The following is a 21263-nucleotide window of genomic DNA, read 5'->3' as shown; positions in this document are numbered from 1 at the left end:
ACATACTTTTAACTCTTAAAAATAAATAAATCGAAACTTAATCCCAGAAATACCTTGCTTATTATAATCAAACAAAATATACAGAATATTTATATAAGAATTATACCTTTCAGAAGATGATGGTCAGATGCAGGAATGATCTCCACAAGACAGCTATATGAATATCCTTCAATGATAGTCCACACAAGATCGATCATGGATCTTCCCAATTTGATGTAGTGCTGAAGCTTGCTTCGCAGAAATGTAGCCAACTTTTTTTCTCAAGGACGAAATGCACTACAACCTGATAGTCTTCCAAAAACTCCACTAGACCAGGCTAAAATCTTTTTTCAAAAGATTGGTACACCCTATTCTAATTTAGATATCCAACTCTTGGATATACTAATAACTAAGAGAAGCAAACAACCTGCCTTTCTTGCTCTATTATTTTTTCTTTTATTTTTCTTTTTTTCGTTCCTTTCTTTTTTTCTGATTTTTTTTCTTCTGGTAGGGAAATAAAGCTAGGCATGGGAATTAAATCGTAGGAAAAAAAATTAAAAGGAGTAGCCCAGAAGGACTCTTCCTTTTGGGCACCTCAAATAAATGAGTGTTGATTTATTTATGGCATGGAGGTGGTTAGGAAGAGTTGGTTTCATATGAAACTCTTCCATATAAAGAGATTTAGGCACATAGGAGTCTATAGGTTTGAGCCTAATCAAATTAGGTCAAGACATTAGGTTCTAGGCTAGCTCAAACAGCTTTGGGCTAAGCTAGATTGGAAACTTGGGTTAATTCATATGCTAGCATGTCAATTAAACTCATAAGATTTCCAACAAAATCAATTAGATTAGTCCATGATCAAATCTCTGAGTATGTGATCTATTAGGTTTCATATCAAGCCAGCAGTAAACTTAGACTCATGACCAAACTAACTTAATTAGAATAGATCTATCCAAATGCATCAATTAATTAGAACTCCTTCTAATTAATTGTTGAATTAAATTTTTTATTTTTTGCGAGTCCATAAGTCAAGATTGATATCTAGCGATATGTCATGACTGTCCAGAAGATATAAAATTTGATGAAAATATCAAAAATATCCTTCAGTGATGAGTTACCGTATAATTTAATCTTTCGATCATACAACATCCCAAGTAAGCTATGAATAGGAAAGTATGTCAAGTTCAAATACTTATCTATATATATCTCGATCTGAAGATGATAACTCAGTTGATGATATATTAGAAACTCTTTCTAATTATCATCCTCTTTTGATCAAAGACTTTTTGAGTCATCATCCAATGAGATCACATAGGATATTCTCTCCTCTTATAAGGAGTGATCGATTCTTTATTGACCACTCACAACTTTCATGCATACTTCATCATATCCAGAATATCTCACACAAGCCTCAAAGAGCCATGTTAGAGAATGAACCAAAATATAAATTCATATACATAAGGTATTATGGTGATCTCAGGTCTAAGGATCACTTGCACTACTTCCATGAGAGAACAATCAGCTGACATATATATAAGACTCCATCAGATATTCTCTCATTAGGTCAACTCAGTAAACTCATTCTTCAATGAGTATCCACATCCTCGTATTAGTATCACCACACAAGTGATTGTGAGAGCAACCATCCTCTCCATCAAGCATACATAAGATGTGTCAGTCTTACCGGTATCATTGATCCCTGAATCAATGATCCTACAACTAAAAATATTTTAGATTAGAACTATCAAGAATTTAGATCTCACTGGCATGACCTCATCATGGTCCTAAAATCATTGTCCTAATCTATAGGATTCATTATAATCTTAAATAAATATCAAGATGCAGTTTATAATGAAATAAAATATCTAATTTTATTAATAATTAATGTCAAATATATGAGTTAAAAAGATAGAATATAGATAATACCCCATCACATCACACATGCGATTGACTTGTAGGGCATTATTCTTTCAAAATTCTTTTAAAATTTTCTTGATTGTCTAGTAAAATGCATGATCAATAGTGTGAGGCTAAGGGACAACAATCATAAAATGTCATGGTTAAATATAGTTATAGAATCGATCCCAATGAACAGATGCAGCAAGACATTTATCCCTTCTCTATTTTTTCCTCCATAAGGTTGAAATAATTTGCTTGATGAAAAGCTGGAAAGGATGGTGGTTAGACATTATTATGGAGCTCCATGATGATGGTAGTAGCAAGTAGCAACGGAAATTTGGAGTGCTTGATTGGGAGGAATAGAAGTCTGGAATGGAAATCAAAATGGATGATTTCTATTCTAACTGCTTGGTTAGAGGGAGTCCCATTCTGATTCTAATTCTGAGATATAATGGGAATAGCCTAATCTATCTAAAACTCAAAAGGTGCTTGGTTCGCGATCGGAATAGAAATGGGAATGCAAATTTGAATACATAGAGGAGAGTAAGGATTGAGTTCTAAGTAGATTGGGCCATTTTCATTTTATCCTAAAATCAGAATCAAAATAGAACTCCTTCCAACCAAATGGTTGGAATGAGAGTCACCTAGAACTATCAATTTGGGTTGGGTCCGTTGGGTTGGGTTCATATTTTAGCAACCCATTTAAAAATGGGTCAAATGACCCATTCCATTTGGATTAACAGGTCGAGGCGGGCTAGTCTATTTATTTTGTTTAGTAAAAAAAATATTATCAAATCTCTTTGATGCCTTAACCCTTGTCCAGTTATTTGCCTATTTTGTTTAGTAAAAAAAATTACTAACCTTCCAGAGATCGTGGAGGGGATGTGAAAAGGAGAGGGAAGGATTAACAATTTTTTTTTTTTTTGAGAGGGGGAGGGAAAAATTTTGACGGGTTGGTCCGTTTAATCCGCAGCCCATGACAGGTTGGGTCGGGTTGGAATTTTTCCAACCCGTCAGTTAAACAGGTCAGCCCGTCCTGCCCCGTTTAGAGGTGAGTCAGGGTGGGTTGGGGCGGGTCAGGGCGGGTCGGTCCGTCTTGACCGCTCTAGAGTCATGCACTCCCATTCCGATTCCAAACCCCCACTCTCTCCAATCAAGCATCCGTTCAATTCCTACTCTTCTCCATGAATTTAAATTTCTATTCCGATTTCGATTTCGGTCATAAATCAAACACTTTAGAGGATTTGATTATTCCAATTCTCATTTTAATCATTTCTGATTCCCATTTCGGTAGTGAACCAAGCACCCCCTTGGTTTAATACACAATAACTCATCCCGAATAATGCTCTTTTCATTTATTAGTTTTGAAAAGATCCCCCCTAAGTTGATTTATATCATGTTTCTCCATATCCATAGTTATCTTGTAAGACAATGCAAGCAATTATTGAGAGGGGAGAAAAAAGAAGAATAAAACAAATACCTCACAATCACTTCTACAACAAATACCTCACAAATCAGCCAATACCACAAATAGTAAGACAAGGATTTGTCACAAATGCAGGTGGCTTAAACATGAATACATAACCTTCCACATGAGTTGAATCCTTCCTCCCTTGCCCTATTTGCCCAACAACGTAGTTTCAAAGGCAAACTTGAAGCCCAAGCCAGGTCCGGACCCATCCGAGTTTCCAAGATTGGACCGGATCCGACAAGGACTTTTTTGAGGCGGTTCAGGTCCAGGGGAAACTTACTCCCGGTCAATGGGCAGCAAATCGTGACCGTCCAAAAAACCATCCCTTCGCATAGAAGATTTGATCCTGAAGATTCTTTTCCCCTCCCTCACTCGCGAAACTTCTTCTCGAGAAGAGGTGGAAGTCGGCGAGACGCAAAAACGAAGCCCAAAAGAGGAGAAGAGCAGAGGAGCTATAAAGCAGCACCAACAATCCGTTCGATCTCGATCGAGAGAGAGAGAGAGAGAGAGAGCAAGGGATGGAGGATTTCTGGTGGAAGATATATCGGGGGGATCCGGGGGTGCCGCACACCGACCCAGATCGGATCGTCAGCACATGCGTGCGCACCTTCGCCTTCTCCGCCGTCGCCTGCTTCACCTCCTTCGCGCGGCAGCAGCTCTCCCACCACTTCAAGTCATTCCCCCACCCCCTTCTTGGTTATTCTTGTTTCATTCATGCTATTGTTTCTTTTTACAGCTAATTATAGGGGCTAAACGGTGGATCGTTTGAGGCAGTGATTGCAAACTCTTGACGAATGATCTTGTTGAGTAGAAATCATATCGCTTTTGAATTGCAAATGCCAGGTTTTCATCGCTTTTTCGTGATAGTGATGAACGAGGATTTATATGTTGGGAATTCCACTTTTTAAATGATAACCGCTTATCACCGGGGAACAATTTAGGGCATTTTACTTTGGGTTTGGAGCTTTGATCCTTTTGTTTGATGGGGTGTTCCAGATTCATCGTAGCAATAGCATCTGATTCCATAATTCATAAAATCTTTGAATATTTAGATACGAAAATGTTGATTTTTTTTTTTTTTTTGAAAAAAAAGGGACTCTCTTTTAAGATTTTCTGAACATCCAAGACAATGGGCATCACTTGACCTTCGGTTCCATAACCATAATCATCTATAGGGTTGGTTTGGTGAAGCTTTCTTTATTCACTGAACATGGCTATTGAGGTCTCGCTCAATGAAGTTATTTCAAAATCCTTCTCCTTCTCTTTCTTGACCCTTTGACTCCAATGGATAAAATAATACATATTATGATTTGGGAACTGATTTTTTTTTTTTTTTTTTTTTATTGGTTAGTTTAAGAATACGGTAGCTGTTGCACTCATTGTCTTTTCAAGTTTGCTTGCTGCTTTTCTTTTCATGGTGTTGTGGTGAGTGGAGGGCCAGATTAGTCAACATTTATATGTCTCGATGCAACAACAAGATGTTAGTTGTAACAAGTAGTTTTGTTGATTGGTTAATTGGTCACATTTTATTCATGAAATGGGTTGGATTGGTATTATTTTGGATACGGCAAAATCATTTTTCATAGACATTTTTTTTTTCTTTTCAAAATCTCTCTGGAGTCTCTTCTTTCTCTCCCACTTTCTTTACCAGAAAGTGTATAATAGGGTAAAAAGCATGCTGAAATTAATGTCATTGGTACTAGTTGATATATTTGCTTTGGCACTCAAATCTTCTTGGACCAATTGGACACAAATTATTGGCAGTCTTGGCATTTCAGTTTGCTCTTGTGGAAGACTGAGGAAGAAGTAAGCTTTTAACCGCAAGAGAGATGTATGGTATGCAGTATGATGGGAGTTGTGGAAGGGAAGAGAAAGTGTATTTTGAATTTCTGCTTGCACCATGATGAGTTCTGCAAACATAACAACCAATTTTTGTTAATGGTCAGAGGAAGTTCTTTTACTTCCTTGGTGTACTCTCCTATTGCCTTATGTTACTTTTGTACCTTCACATAGATCTTTTTGGAGTAGTGAGTTTCACCAGAAAGTGTAGTGGCTGCAACCTTCTGCTATTTGTTGTAAAGAATATTTTTACTTGTGATGTATTCCATTCTTCTTGTATATCACCGTTCGAGAGTCTACAATCACTGCCTCTAACCTTACACTTCTTGGGATCAAACTAGATCATGCAACAAGATCCATTAAGCAATTTTGAGCTGATCACATGTCCATTAAACTCACTATCTGTTATGTCTTTTGCAGACTAAGATCTTAGTCTGTCCATTTTTTTAGATTTTAGATATTACTTGTAGCTTAAGGTAGAAGTAGGAATTGTGCTTGGTTTTTCCATCCCTTGCTTTAAATTTGATTAATGTACTGTTTATTTGTCATTGCACATGAATAAATGTTTAATGAGCAATAAATTAGCATGTTCTTGGTGGAAGTTATAGCTCTTCCATATTTGCTGGTTGTTTTCATTGCACCAGTCATGCAACAAACAAGCATCTCATCACTTGGACCTCAAATTTACTCTTTCAGTAAGTCTACGGTCTCAATTTGCCTCCCATATTCTTTTTTCTTTCTTCCATGCAGTTGGGATGACAGGGCCCTGATGTTTGATCACCATCATCGGAAGAAAGCTATGGAGAAGCAGCAGCAAATCAGTTTGTCAGTTCTTATGATCCTTATTACTTGCTATCATTGTCATTTGCGGTAGATTCTGTTGTTGCTTGTTTTTGCTCTGTTTTTGTACAATTTTTCTGATGGATTTAATTGGGTATATAGCTGGCCTCTCCTTGATTGCTAGATTTGTGGACTGATCTTTTCGGCCTGCCATTGTTGCCATGTTGGCTCAGACAAGTTTTAGACCACATGGCTGTGTCAGTTATAGTCGGTTGCATGCTGATATTTATAGTTGCTGAGGAAACCTTACATTTATCTAGTTACATGTCCTGTCTTTTGCCATGTAATAACACCTTTTTTTTTTTGTTTATTTTATTGTTTTCCAGTGGAAAGAGTAAATGAGCAAGCAATCATCGGAATTATCCTTCTTTAGTTGGCCAGTCCACATCCACTAGCTGAAGTGCTGCTAATATGTTTCTTCGAGTTTCATTTGGACATGGAGTAAGTAACAATGGAATAAGTAGCTCTGAGTGTACATGGTTTGGTTCATCTGGATAGGCTTTCAGGCGTGGAACTTTTGTGGATGATCAAGCTGCATACCATATTCATTTACTAAATGTACTTGGAATCACTTCTTTTTATCATCTTTTAATTGTGCCATTAAATCAACTTTCATTGCCTTGGTTGTTCAAAGATAATATTTGTAGAGAATATGTTGACTATTGTGGACCTTTGGTCCTTTAGTTTTAAATGTTTCATGGAGACCTTGAATGGCAGACATGCATGTTCCTTGTCCACGAAGATGGCCTTGAAAGCAGCATCTTGTGATGCTTTTATTAAAGTTGGCGTTTTCCTCACAGGTATCAGCTGTTATTCTAAGATGTTTAAGTATGTGCTTTCTTCAGAATTTTTTGTTTCTGAACAAATGTGGTATATGTAATGATCAGCAGTTGCTAGCCTATTATATTTGCTATACATACATACATACATACATACACATATATATATATATTTGGGTGAGAGGTTGAGGCCTTGATAATAATTTGTAGAATAGATAATGGAGTTGTCCTTGTTTTCCATGGAAATAATTTTTAGCCAAGTAGAGCATAGAAGAGCTGGAAAGGACGAGGATAGCTCCGAAATTAGAGCAAAGAGTGGCAGTGCTTTTTAGTGAAGATGATTTGGTATCCGCGCATTTATGCATATGAAATTTGCTTGTATTTACAGACATATTATATTTGCAGTGGTTCCATGTCATGTTTTCGGTCCGTGGACACAAGTTTAAAAAAAAAAAAAAAAGGAAAAAAGGGTGTCTTCCATTTAAATATTTAACCGTTTCCCAAAAATCTTGAAATTATGGGTCAGTTGCCTCTTCCACCCTTCTGAGTTCTGGCATTTTCACGTCATCCTTTCATTTTTCACTGTCTCCATACATAAGGATGATATACATTCATACATACATATATGCGTGCATGCATGCTACATACATACATACGTAATCTAGTATTTGAATGAAAGTCTTTTAAAACTGGAATACTTTGTAGAATATATATATATATTGGCAACATGTAGAATGAATTTTTTGAAGCTGGATTTTTCCCCCTGCGTTACAATTTCAATGCAACCTGTTGGTTGGTGGGACCGTAGGAGGGGAATGTCGTCTATCTCTATCTTTATGCCATGCGTGAAAGTTTTTAATGACTGAACCTTTTTTTTTGGGGGATTATTTTTTTTGGAAAAAGGAGATTCATGCACATATTATTACTGCTAATTGCTAAAACATGCTTAAAACGAAAGTGAATGGTAAAGTGACCATTCAAAGCATTCATAATGTGCTGTAGGCTAGCGTGTTTGAGTTGAAATTCGATGGATTCAATTAATTTTGTATTATTTGATAACAAAAAGATTGTCGGTATCTTTCTCTATGCACGATCAATGATAAACATCTATGGTTAAAGGGATCATGATAAAGTTGTAATTTGTAAAGTTTAATTTGCTAAGCATGACTTGTTCTTACCTTGCAGCTGGTTTGCTAATAAATAATCACAAATCTTTTGTCCATCTAAATCAAAATTTCTAAATAATCTGCACCTTCTTTTTTTTTTTTTGGTAAAATTGAGGAGCCAGTGCATCAAAGAAAAAACATATAAACAAATAGTATGATCATAAGAAGAAAAGAATATCTCCTGCACTTGAAACAATAGTAGCAGCAGGAAAAGTCTCAACATTTAAGGATCTGTTAGGTTGAGGTTAATCTTAATCTGGTATGAAAAAATAAATCTCATATTAAATTATTATATTTTGTGTGAATAATGAAAGAGATGATAAAATATTAATGGGTCTCTTTATTTTTTAGAGAAAAAAGGTAAAACAAATATCATGGGGGTTGATATTTAGTAAATATTTGAATGGTGGTATTCCATACTTGACATAGATATTCCCACATAATCATTGAATTTATTTTGATGTCCTTTAAAATTCATTCAATAAAAAAATTTTATAAAAAAATTAAGATGTAAATAGCATTATGCAAATGACTATATGGTCATAGTCATTATATAAAAACTAATCGAAGATGATAATACTATCTTGGTATTAAAAAATTATTTTATATTAATGAGTATATTTATAAATTTAACTATATTTTTATATTGAATTATCTTCAATCCAACATAGTAATCTTCTTTCAATATTATTTTTTAAAATAATTTTTTTACCTATTAAATGTAGTAAAAATTATTTTTTTTTATAATTATTTTTTCAGATAAATGATTTTTAGAAATTTTCAGATTACCTATAAGAGAAAAACAAAGTACAAACAACAATTACAAGGAGGAGCTGGACAATAACATACAATACAGTAGACATAACATCGCAAATGAGTAGCTGGTGAAGCAACTAGAAGTTATTGGTAACAGCAAGGTAGAGCTTAAAAGCTTGATGACTTGAAGCACAATAAACAGTCCTTCGACCAATAATAAAAAGGATAACATAAGCTGAAAGATTGAACCAGCAGGATTGAACCAGCAGAAGAAAAATTGCTTGAGGAGATTGCAGAAGTCTTCTTTGGGGTATGAAACATTTAACAGGATCAGCCCACAGCAATTTATAGATGGATTGAAAACTACTGATATGAACCCGCTGCTGAAGGAATTTGATCCAATAAGCCTTCCTTCAGCAATATCCATGTAGTGCCATTTGGTGAAGAAATAAGAGAAGCATAACTATCCTGAACTGCCAATGATGTATGTGATAAGATATAAACCAGGAGCCATATAATATCAATCCTTGATGATATTAATGACATTAGCATGTTGAACAGTCTCCCATGAAAAAAGTAGTTGTAATAACAATATTTGTATCAGGGTTGAAAGCAATGAAGATGATAAGCAAGTGTATGACTCAATAAGCAACTGCAACCCCAGAAGTTTTGAACAGCATATCATAGGAACTGAAGCACTGAACTGCAGTGAAGTGATGCTGCATTGATACACTGAACCCCAATAACCTGCTCCTCTTTGATGTAATTGTATTAGCATTCTAAATTAGTGGCAAAATATCATGCCTATTGTCTACCAAAAAAAATATCATGCCTATTCTCTTTGGACCAGGTGAAAAAAAATAATTTTTTCCTTATTTTTTTTTCAAAAAAATCATGAAAAGGATCCAAAGCATCCTTTTATCTCCTTTGCCATTCATATAGATTTTCGGGAGTCTCTCCATCTCTGAGTTCTTTCTTTTCTAATAACTACAATATTTTATAATCACAAACAAATTATGCACGCATGATGAAAAATTTGTATAATAATAGTGATATAGCAACATATTTTTAAAATATATATATGAGGAAGTTTTTTATTTGATTTTTTTTATTTTATTTTATTGTTTCTAAAATTCTGATTAATTTAATCATCAAAATATTTCGTATCGAAATATTTTGATGAGTATGAATATTTTTTACAAATACTCCTCGACAACATTGTTTCAAACCGACATCCAGCTCCAAGTATCTCAACACTATCGAAGTCTTGCGAACATCCGGCTCCAACTATATCAGCATCTATCAAAGTCTTGCGACGATAAATATATACAAAATGATATAAATAAAGATTATACAGAAAGAAAGACTGTCACAGCCTATCACCTAGCTAGCAGTTAAGCTATCACTCAACAGAATATATAAATATATATATATATATATATATAATCAACTAAATCCTAGCCGTCCATAAAGTGGTAACAGACGGTACGGTCCAGAACGGTGGACCCATCCCATGCGATTACTCCCTGGCTTCCTTCCTCTAGATAAAAGCCCCAAAACCCCAACCCTCAACCTCCCCCCTCCTGAAACCCGACCCCAAACGCCAACCCTAACTCTTGCAGCGGCGGCGGAAATGGTTTCCGGATCGGGGATTTGCACGAGGAGGGTGGTGGTGGACGCGCGCCACCACATGCTGGGCCGTCTGGCGTCGATCTTGGCGAAGGAGCTCCTTAATGGCCAGAGAGTTGTGGTGGTGCGGTGCGAGGAGATCTGCCTCTCGGGCGGCCTCGTCCGGCAGAAGATGAAGTTCCTCCGCTTCCTCCGCAAGCGCATGAACACCAAGCCCTCCCACGGCCCTATCCACTTCCGCGCCCCCGCGAAGATCCTCTGGCGCACCATCCGTGGGTAACTATCTATATATCCATCCTTCTTTTTCGATTCAATTCTCCATTATAGTAGCCTTTAGATGGATTCGTAGATCGATTGCGTTTTCGATGCTTGCTTCTATGAAGCAATCTTATGCTTCTGTTGTTGATTGGATGGTAGGATGATCCCTCACAAGACCAAGCGTGGAGCTGCGGCGCTGGCGAGGCTCAAGGCCTACGAGGGCGTGCCGCCCCCCTACGATAAGACGAAGCGGATGGTTATCCCCGATGCTCTCAAGTAAGAAACCCCCTCCCCTTTTGAGCTTCCGATCTAATTCAGTGTCACCTTTTAGTAAATATAGATGTTCTGAGAAATGGTATGGCCTTTGAATTTGTTGTTTGCAAAATGACTAGTTTGATTGTTTGATGAATTTTAGGGTGTTGAGGCTTCAGGCAGGGCACAAGTATTGCTTGCTGGGCCGGCTATCTAAGGAGGTCGGATGGAGCCATTATGATATCATCAGAGTCAGTGGAACTACCTTTTTCTCCTTTGATCTTAGATTCTTAATCGAATGGGAACTTATATAGGTCATATTATTCAAAGAAAGCCAACCTTATTTGTTTAGGATGTGGTTGATTATTCTTGGCTATTTCCTTTTGTATTCTGCTATTGTTCTCTTTCTTTGAAACTGTAGATCCTTAGAGGCTTCCTTTAATTACTTTGTGGATCATAGTGCTGACATGCTATTATATCTATTTCTATTTCTTTATTGTATGCTACATTCCAAGGCAGGCTATAATTGCAATAACTGTATAAACCATGTAATTACAGAAATATGTGAAACAATTGAAAATTGTCTTAGAATATTGCAAGTAGGGTTGTTGGTGCCACCAGGCTGTTGCACACATTCAAATATTGCAACATTCCCTTATTGCAGGGAAATTTAACATAAATACTATGCTAGAAGTAACCATCCTGCCCAACCTGTTTAAATTTGGATCAAGGTTTTTTAAATTTGGTGGGCTAAGGAATCCCAATCTGACCTCAAGTTGGATTTGGTTAGGGTCAAACTTAAACCCAACCAAAACTCGACCTTAGCTTGACTCAAACATGATCCAACTTGTCCCAATCATATATATAAATAGACAACCAATTCGTATTTATGTTCCTAAAAGTTAGTTATCTGTTTTATAATTATATCTTTAGTCTTGTCAAAGTATTATGCAAGTGTAACATCAAATTGATGAATGGTGGAAACCTCAATCCAGCAAATAGTACTCTAATAAAGAAGTCCCAGATCTTTCCCCTAAATTCCTATTTATTCTGATTAGCATGGCATAACCTGACCTGACTTGATGAGCCCAATCCCACTAAAATTGAGCTAAGTGTTTGTTTTGTAGTGGAATTGTCTTTGCTTTTTGATATATGGTATGTGTTCCTCAATTGGGTTGAACTATAAGTGTGCTTTTTATTGGACATTCTTTTTCCCTTAAATAATGCAATGCAATTTGTGCTATATCAAAAGAAAAAGAAATTAGAGAGAAGTGTGTGGATTGGACAAGATTGTTACTAATTAGCGTCAAAAAATTTTGGAGGGGAGAGAGAAGCCCGGATTGAGAGGGAGTGGAGAGAGAAAAGGCTCCTCTCCAAATGGGTTATGGTAGTTCATGTGGAGCCCTAACCGCCCTCATTAGAAAAGAGAGGGTTTGGGGGATGGGGAGCTGGTGGGTTGGGGGATAATGGATGGCAAGAAAAATGTTTTGTTTATTGGTATGACTGGTTGCTGGTCGTAAATGGTCTTTAATTAGTCAATTTCTTATAATTATGCTAATTCAGTTTCTAATTGTCTTGCTTTTACTTTGCATATTTATGTGGGTAGGAATTGGAGGATAAGAGGAAGCAGAGGTCTCAGGTTGCCTATGAGAGGAGGAAGCAGCTGGCAAGGCTCCGCATGAAGGCAGAGAAGGCAGCTGAAGAGAAGCTTGGCTCTCAACTCAACATTCTGGCCCCATTGAAGTATTGATAGGCTTGTTTTATAGAGTAAACGGTTTTGCAGAAGATCTCCACTCTCATATTAGACGTTCTTATGGAACCTCTTCATATTTGAAATCTGTAGCTTTGTTGCCTTGGTAATTTCTAGTGAGTTAACCTGGTTACATCAATTTGGATTAAAATGGTTGTGCCAAACCAAGTTCCTATGATCTAATGGATGCAATTTTTGTTTTCAAGCCAAGCATTACTTGAATGCTTCAGTGATGAAATATTAGTTTCACAGCTTCAGTTGTTGTCAGTTCAGTAATGTGACAGCATTTTTATAGAATTTCAGCATAGTTGTTTTCGACAAAATTTCTGAGAGCAGGTTTGACAAGGCAGCAGAAGTCTTAGTCTAGGCATACGCTCACCTTTTATTTTTCTATAATGGATGGAAACCTTAATCACGAGGTCTTAGTCTCAAGTATGACTACGTTTTCATTGCACTGTCAATTGCATATTGTTCTCCTACAGTCAGCATTAAAAATAGCTTAAACATGTGCAATGGTTCAGGCGTTAGCTTCATGCCTTCAACGTCATGGCTTTATAGGTTGCGTCTATGTTTATTTTCGTGGTGGTATCTATTGTGTATGCTGAAGCTTCATGGCTTGGTTGGTTTTGTGGCTTGCCACTATAAAATGGTGAAGCTCTAGACTATACTTTGAAAGGCTCTAATTGTCCGAGGAACTGGAACGTTTTAGAGAAGTGTTTTACGTTGTATGCAAGGCTGTTAGGACATCCTGGAAATGCACTAAGCGGTGCATCTTTTATCACAGAACGAGGGTGAAGTAGAAGATTGGTTTGACCTTTGACATAAAAAAGGGGCATTATGAGTTTTCATTATTGGCACTTCTCAGGGATCTCATATGTGATGCAACCAAGAATGCGCACGATGCATGCAGTTGCTTCCAGAAAACATCTTCTTGATGCTTCTCCGATGTTTCATGGTGTCTGAAAAGGGTTGGGGAAGAGTTAGATCGCTATTGGGATCCCTTAAAAAATTAACAGGTTTGATGTGGATTATTCCCCTTATTCCCTTTTATCTTAAAAAAATTAACAGGCTTGATGTGGATAATTATTCCCCTTATTCCCTTTTATCTATTTGGCACGGATAAGGAACATTCCTGCCTTATTGCTGCTTTATTCTCAAAACCAAACAAAGCCTGGTTTCTCAATCTCAGGATCAGCAATTCAGAAGAATATATATTATAAACAGTTTACTCCTAAACAAGGCAAAGCCACGCTGAACCTGAACTAAATCAAAGTCTGGAAAACATAGGCAGACAAAAAATACAACTTGAATCAGCAATAAGAATTATATGATCTGAACTCTCCACCTTCTGTGCCCTCTTGGGTGCTGTTTGCACCATTAGAAAGTGCCATTATAATTAAATGGCAAAGTTCTTTATAAATTTTGTCAATGCTTTAGTTTCATGTCTTGGTTGGGTACATTGCCACCATGCGATTGTAAAGCTTAAGAATACTTTGAATAGCAAGGTAAGATACTGACTGGCTGAATAAATGGGGCTGTTTAGACCTGTGTTTTACAATGCTATGCACCAGCAAACACAGGGTGTTAGGGGTGCTGAGACATCATTTAAATGCAGGTAGAGGTTTATCTTTTGTGACAGAACCAGAGGCAACATAGAAGATTCATTAACCATTTGTCATCAAACAAAGGGAGTATGATATTTGATGATAGGAACTGCTTTGGTGTCCTATTTAAGCATCATCGGCTTTGATATTTGATGTAACCAAGCAGCATTGTCAGTGCATGCCCTTGCTTCCTGAAACCATCTTGACGTGCACCCAACATTGTAAGGTGCTCGTAGGTTTTAAGATCCTTAATTGAAATTATTGCTTCCTTTTGGAGTAGTTATTCCCGCATTTTTTTCTTCAGCTAAAATTTCTCATTCCTGTCTGGTATGACTCCAGGCTTAGGTTGTCTGTGAAAATTGGTGCAAGAAGAGAAGTGTCTAAATTTGGAAATAATATTTTTTCCAGTCCCCTTCAATACAAAGCAGGTTTGAGGATACCTTATTCCCTTATATCTATTTGCCAGGGATAAGAATACTCCTGGCCTTATTCATTCTAAAAAAGCCAGGTCTCAATCTCAGGATCAAAATTTCAGTAGGATATGTATATTATGAACAGTTTAATACCAAGCGAGGCAAAAGCCACATCAGACCAGTCCGGGTCGGTGTAAACCTCAACCCTGACCACCGCAGGTTTGCAAAATAAAGCTTGTAGAACTAAGCATAGGCATACTAGGAAATACAACTCTGAATCAACAAGAAGAATTATATAAACCCAAATTCTCCACCTTCATATGCCTCTTGGGTGCCACTATCATTAGGTTGTTCACTTTACAGAAATCACATTTTCAAAATTCCAAGTTTAGAACAGGTTTTGGGTTGGCTAATCGGCTTTTGGGATCCTCATCTGAAGTTCAGACTAGGTTCATCTCCACCTTCCTCCTTTTTGGACCGCAAAAGATATGTTGACTTCTTGCGCCAGACAGGACGAGCCCTTCTATCATCTTGCAAGCATGTCAGGACAACTCACATGGTTCAAAGACATCAGCCAGTGTGCATGTGACCAAATCGGAAAAGTAGTTGACAAAGGCGGACTTGCAGCGAGAATGAGCCATGCCATACAGTATGAGTTCTCCACTCTAGAGGTTGCCTATTGGAATCCTGGTATGGACCAGAATAGGCCTTGGTGGTGCTATTTTTCAGGCTGATGAATCTTGACACTTCCTGCAGATGCTTGATTCGCTGCACGGTTGCTTCCAAAGTTCTTTCGGTTTGACTCTCTTGCTATTCGTGAACCGAACTGCAAGAGTGATAAAAGATCAGCTAGTTCACACAAAAAAATCTAAAAGTAGAACCTGATACTGCTGCTCTACTTTAGCCCCAATGCAAATGGCAATCACTTAAATTTCTTGTCTTTCGGAATGAACATTAAGTTTCTTGTTGAGGATGAAAATTCCTGTTAGGGGCTGAGGATGCTGGTGTTAGGTAACAGAAAATGACTGCCAAATAAAATAGGAAGGATGAAAAAATAGAAACATTAATGTACACAATGGATGTAAAAATCTGCTACATGCATCAAGGCTTGTCAAAACTCAAAGAATTGAAATATTTGATAATAATTTGATTGGCAGTAGCATATAAAAATTATGATGTAAAGGATCAATGATTCTGAGGCATGATTCCATGGAAATGGCACCTGAATAGCCCTCTTTGGAAGAACAGCAGCTCCTTCCAAGCCAAGCAACTGTGCAACCTAAAAAGTATAAAAAAGAAACTAAGATCAACATACCAGCACTTCTGCCTTCCTCAAACAACACAGAAAATGGAGAAGACAAATTTGGTTATACATGTACATAAGATCCAGGTCAGACATAAACTGTATTTAAATTTTGAACCAAGGCTTTACTTGCCAGACTTATCGGACCATACAGTAGATAATTGGTATCCTACGGGGGCTCAATATGGCACGATAGTAACACATGATATAGGTGCTGTGCCGATGTAGCACCTTTACCATGTGTTGGTGCTGTGGTGTACCATACCGTGCCATACAATACCAGTAAGGTACTGGTACGGAACCCTGTACAGGGACATAAGACATTTCTTCAAACAACAAAATAGTATTCCACTTCATATATCATGGAAAAAAGGTTATAACCAGTACTCAAATAGTTAGTACTTTCCATGTTTTCCATACAAATCAATTAATGAGACATTATTGTCTGCATGACTTGACACCTATAAGCATCTAAGCAGCAAAGGCTCAAGAAAAATCTTTGAGAAGCCACACAAGAGTAACACTAATCAAGTACATACCTCTCTTAGAATCTTCTTGTCACCTCTTCCACTAGGTTTATCAAGTTGAGCAATCTCCCATAGAGGAATTTCCAACAAAGTTCTAATGACATCCTCATCGAGAAACGGAAATCTTGCCTGCAACATAAAACAAATACATCAAAATGCAAATTATGAGAGTCCTGAAGTCATTGATGAAATGAGCACTACCTCCTTTCCACGATCAGAAATGCATCTGTCATCTCTACCCATATTTCTTTTCCAAATTCTCAGCATATCCAATCTCATTTCTTCATGGAGTGCAACCCAACTGAAAGAGAACCAAAAAGAAAAATTTAAGAGCCAAGGGTATCTAAATTAGCAACATCTGAAAAGCTAGACATCTGTTTCTCTTAACCAGCAGAAAAGCATGTAGGAGTCCCCAAGAGGTGACGTTGAAGATGAATATAGCAAGAATATGTAGCTATTCTTCAGTTTAATCACACAATGTTGCGTTGTCATGAGAAAAACCTATAAGCTATTAAGTTACCCTACCAAAATACTTGGTAGCAGAAAATACCTGGAATGCTGCTAGAAAAACCTGTTTCGAATGCTATTAAGATCACAGAAGTAGGCATTTAATCAACAAAAGTTGTTCACACAACAGTATATGTGCTGTGTCCTTAAAATGATTTATACCAGAAACAAAATCAGGATGCAACAATCAGCACAGGAAAACTAGCTTTCACATAAATGGAATCGGGAAACATATGCACATGATTGAACTATTAAAAAAAAAAGGAAAGAGCACAAGCTTTAATTATCCTCAGTAAAAGCATACCCTCCCAGCCTGTATCTTGTCCTGTGCCTACCATATCCAGCACACTGCTCATCAGCGCCGGAACCTAGTAAGAGAATCTGCGCCATTGACTTGTATCTATAACGACATTGATCTTCTCCTAGATTACAGATCTCTCCATCCACCCAACCATCTCCACCAGCAGCCAACCATAATGCTATTCCAATATTCAGATCCTGTAACAAAATATCTAGATTAAGACTATTAATCCCCAAAAAAAAAAAAAATCTTTGGGCAATCATCACTAGAATACATAAGAAAAACACAATAACAGTAGCAAAGTACTCGGAATGTTATCAATACTCTTTCCACAGAAGTCGCATAATCCAATTTGAGATGCATTGGACAACCAATGTTTTGATTACCATAAAGCAATTTCCACTGATGCAAAACATTTCCAATGCTATGAAAATTAACAATGAAAGAACGCTTAAGAGAGGATGTTTTAGTTTGAAGGACAACAAAGACAACAAGAAACAGCATGACTTAAAGTTCTCTAGCTGAAAGATGATAAAGGATCACATGACAAAGAATTAAAAATTATCACTCTTGAATACAGGAACTACAAGGATAAGAATAACATAAATCTCTTTGCTGATCCATTTTCTTTCAAAAAATTTTGCGTCCACATTTTGGTTTTGCAAACAGAATTATAACCTCAGAAATTCCAAGACAGCAAAAAAACTTCTGAAAAAAATCATAAATGCATTCTCTATGTCAAAGAGAGAACAACAACATGTACTATGATGGAAGCATGTTCTTACAATAATAATAGGATACTACATACCATATAGGTCTTTGCAGGATGTATCAGTGACATTACATGCTTTGCTTCCCAAGTCAAATCAGACAAACTAGCATCAATCTCCACAAGTCGCCACCTGTTATCTAAAGAAGCTATCGATAAATATCAAGAAAAGAAAGATTTATGCTGTCACTGGAAATTACTATTTATAGTATATAAAGCCATTCTATACAATGATTCACATACGATGAGCATGAAAATGCACTAGGGGCATAAGAATCTGTGGACTTAATATATAGAATCCATACAAAGACACAGTGAATTAAATATACATACGAAGGACATGCCAAGCATGATTGTGCTACAATGTGCATGAAATATACTATGCCAGTATCCTGTTTTCCTTGAACTCATATCTTCCAAATCAAAGCTGGATCACATGCCAACATTTTGCCATGAAGGAGATGGACCAGGCATAGACTATACAATAGATCTGTTATATGGAGCAAGAGAATAGTAGTAATAAACGAACAGTGCCCCAAGTAGAACAGGAAGGTCATTGTGCAAAATTCAGAGAATGTGCATCATGCTACTGCTTTACAATGTACGGACATAGATCAGAAATCATCACCAGACCAAAGCATCAATGGAGATGATAAACTGAAGTGAAGCAGCAACGCTGTGATAGGGTGAGTCCACATGTGAGTTGCAGTTGTAACATCAAGAACATATGGAGCCGAATAAATAAGAAGTAAAGAAATGCCAAAATCAACAGGATGTACGGTGCACTATTCATGACACTGTTCATGCTACACTGTTCATGCTACAGTAACTGGTAACGGTAAGCCCATTTTAGTGGGGTAGTTATGGGATTTTCTCATAGAGTTAGGATTTTTCTGTTATCTATTAAGTCTCCAGGAGTTGTAGAGCAAGATGTTTTCAAGATTGAATAAAGATTGAAGTTTTCTTGGGGGGCAAATTATCATTCTTTGCAATTCAATCCCTTTGTAAGGCATGGACCTGGAGAGACCAGCCCCTAGGTATTGTTCCTACATTTCAGGGAGAATTTGGTTAATCTTTTATCCTTCCTTTCATTCTTTTCCTAATAATCAGTGTTTTGTTTTACTTTTTCTTTATCTACTTCACATCTTGTTCTGTTTTCCCCATTCTCCTCCTAGTAGTGATCCCAAATTGCTTTTGCTTGATATCTTATATTTATCAATCCCTCTTCCTATAGAAAACTCATCTTTCTAGCTCATTTAGTATTTTTTTTTTAAAAAAAAAACTGAGTTTTGAATAAACAGCAAAACATTAGATACATCTCAAAGCACATCCAACCATCTTCACTCCCTAATTGAGCCATGCTGTCATATTATTTAGATTCATCTCAGCATCCACTATCAAATTTTCATTGAAATTCCAAATTTTGTAGTTCAGATTTATGGAAAACTCAGGTCTAAACTTGAAATTCTGGAAACTCGTAGATTCCAGTCCTCCTAAACCCTCATAAGGTTTCTTCCCTCGACCATCCTATATCATAAAATTTATCACATCAGGACAGCAGTAGGATGGCAGGATCAAGATATAAAATATCTTCCAAGCCTTTTGGTCAAGATCACCAATGAATGCATTCTGCTCAGCAATGTCTCCTAATATAATTACCACTAAAATTGTAAAATAGTAAAACTTATGAACTTTTAGTGATATGAAAGCTTGAAGGTTTAGCTAGAGAACAAGATGCATCAGTACCTCCTACATGGAGCAATCTTTTGAAGTTCCCTTAAACCCATCCTTGCAGAAACTCTATCTGGAGCAAGCTGGCCATCAAAACTCACATTTAGCAAATCTACCGTGTCTGCCAAAACATATTACATCAGCCAACATCAAACTTCCTAAATTAACAAAAAGACAGCACACACAAAAAATTTGCATAGTTTTAAAGTTCTTTCAAATTGATGGAACTAAGATGCTTGGAGAAGAAATTGAAAAAGAGAGAAAAAATACAAACAACCTATGCCTTGTCATGATGTTATCATAACTGCACCCCAGGAAAAGTCATTTGAATGAAAATTCAATATTGAAGCAAACTTTAGTTATATTTAGAATTTTGAATCATTCTCTACACTCAGAAAAACATGCGCAAGTACATGAAATAAACTGGAAGTAATAAAGTTGCTTCGACAGTCAACATGTGAAGCAGCATCAAACACATAACAGGAACTCATAACATACCACTTGAAAACTGTTTCCAGTAGTTTCCCCATTCCTTTTACAACGTTGTGATGTTTTCTATCACTATACCAACAGGCTATCAGGTGTTTCCCTATGTATTGCCCTTCTTATATCAGAGAAACTTATGTTTCCTAGAAAATTTTCCCTGGAAAATTGATTGTTGAGAAACACATTATCCAACAATTACACATTTTTTTTTTAAGTTTTATAGCTGTGTTTGGTTGCAGAGGAAAGGAGAAAAAGATAAAATATCAAAAAAAATCAGAAAATAATAGAACAGAAGTGTTGGTGCAAAAATCTGCTTGCGCCGGAGAAGCTGGAGTCGAGGGAGTCGCGGTCGCCGCCGGGACCTGCAAAGGAAGTCTAAACCGGAGGTGGGGTTGCTCCGGCAAGACCCTCCGACGCTCAAGTCAGTTCTCTGCCTCAACAAGAATGGAGTGCTCGAACGGAGAATTTAGCAGAGTTTTTAGATAAAAACGAGAGCTTATGGAATAACGTATCTGGGATCCCCCTTTTTATAGGCGGAGGGCTCAACAGACTGATAGCGACGTTCATAACCGTCTCGTAGTGGGCCGCCCACCGTCAGGAGGAATTTGTTGCGAGGAGTAGTGAAGTAGACCCGTGGCCCTCACTGCAGCGCGCCACGTGGAGTCTGCCGCAGGGAGTGGAGCGGCGTCCGTTGTCGCGACTTGCCAGCGGATGGAGGAATCGCGCAGTATCCGTTACAGAAGATGGAGCAGGATCGTAGCCGTCATAGCGGTCTGTCAGGGAATGATGGAGCTGCGCGGAATCCGTCGCAGGAAGTGAAGCAGGATCGTGGTGGTTGCTGTGTTGCGCCAGAAAGTGCGGATTCGTCGGCTGAAATTCGGCAGCGGTCGGAGCTGGTGACGGAGCCTGGCTCCCGTAGGAGCCCGGGCGGAGTCCTCCTTGTGATTGAAGTCGTGGGCGGAGCCCGGCTCCCGTAGGAGTCCGGGCGGAGTCCTCTCGAAGTT

The 21263-nt window shown here is 37.5% G+C and overlaps 3 protein-coding genes across 6 annotated transcripts in view; 2 read left to right on the top strand and 1 right to left on the bottom strand.

The window, feature by feature from the left end:
* LOC105046669 (uncharacterized) overlaps nt 1-21263 on the bottom strand; it is a 54472-nt gene that overhangs the window by 15511 nt on the left and 17698 nt on the right. For 3 of the 4 annotated variants that reach the window (XM_073259811.1, XM_073259810.1, XM_073259812.1), the window contains exons 9-15: nt 19789-19894; nt 18082-18175; nt 17277-17470; nt 16667-16766; nt 16478-16594; nt 15858-15914; nt 14740-15461 (exon numbers count right to left, since the gene is read on the bottom strand). In XM_073259811.1, coding sequence (XP_073115912.1) covers nt 15354-15461; nt 15858-15914; nt 16478-16594; nt 16667-16766; nt 17277-17470; nt 18082-18175; nt 19789-19894 — 776 coding nt within the window. In that variant the 3' untranslated portion in view covers nt 14740-15353. Of the gene's footprint in view, nt 1-14739; nt 15462-15857; nt 15915-16477; nt 16595-16666; nt 16767-17276; nt 17471-18081; nt 18176-19788; nt 19895-21263 lie in introns of those variants that run through there. The other variant, XM_073259813.1, reaches the window with a different exon arrangement.
* Nucleotides 3724-6746, top strand: LOC105046667 (uncharacterized). The gene is made up of 3 exons (XM_010925324.4): nt 3724-4022; nt 5939-6013; nt 6355-6746. Exons 1-3 carry the CDS (start codon nt 3868-3870, stop codon nt 6368-6370), a joined length of 246 nt encoding a protein of 81 aa, XP_010923626.1. The 5' UTR covers nt 3724-3867; the 3' UTR covers nt 6371-6746.
* Nucleotides 10228-12823, top strand: LOC105046668 (large ribosomal subunit protein uL13y). Its single transcript, XM_010925325.3, has 4 exons — nt 10228-10634; nt 10776-10892; nt 11032-11119; nt 12475-12823. Exons 1-4 carry the CDS (start codon nt 10243-10245, stop codon nt 12616-12618), a joined length of 741 nt encoding a protein of 246 aa, XP_010923627.1. The 5' UTR covers nt 10228-10242; the 3' UTR covers nt 12619-12823.

The sequence above is a fragment of the Elaeis guineensis genome, chromosome 6 (genome assembly GCF_000442705.2).
Source record: "Elaeis guineensis isolate ETL-2024a chromosome 6, EG11, whole genome shotgun sequence".
Classification (NCBI taxonomy): domain Eukaryota; kingdom Viridiplantae; phylum Streptophyta; class Magnoliopsida; order Arecales; family Arecaceae; genus Elaeis; species Elaeis guineensis.
Note: the sequence above shows the minus strand (reverse complement) of the source record. Positions and strands in the feature narration are given on the sequence as shown.

What these genes read in the sequence shown, in the direction of transcription:
- LOC105046667 (XM_010925324.4), top strand. Translation starts at nt 3,868, where the DNA reads ATGGAGGATTTCTGGTGGAAGATATATCGGGGGGATCCGGGGGTGCCG. An exon ending in CAGCTCTCCCACCACTTCAA is followed by an intron (nt 4,023 to 5,938) that starts GTCATTCCCCCA and finishes TCTTCCATGCAG; the next exon opens with TTGGGATGACAGGGCCCTGA.
- LOC105046668 (XM_010925325.3), top strand. Translation starts at nt 10,243, where the DNA reads ATGCGATTACTCCCTGGCTTCCTTCCTCTAGATAAAAGCCCCAAAACC. An exon ending in CTCTGGCGCACCATCCGTGG is followed by an intron (nt 10,635 to 10,775) that starts GTAACTATCTAT and finishes ATTGGATGGTAG; the next exon opens with GATGATCCCTCACAAGACCA. An exon ending in GTTATCCCCGATGCTCTCAA is followed by an intron (nt 10,893 to 11,031) that starts GTAAGAAACCCC and finishes GATGAATTTTAG; the next exon opens with GGTGTTGAGGCTTCAGGCAG.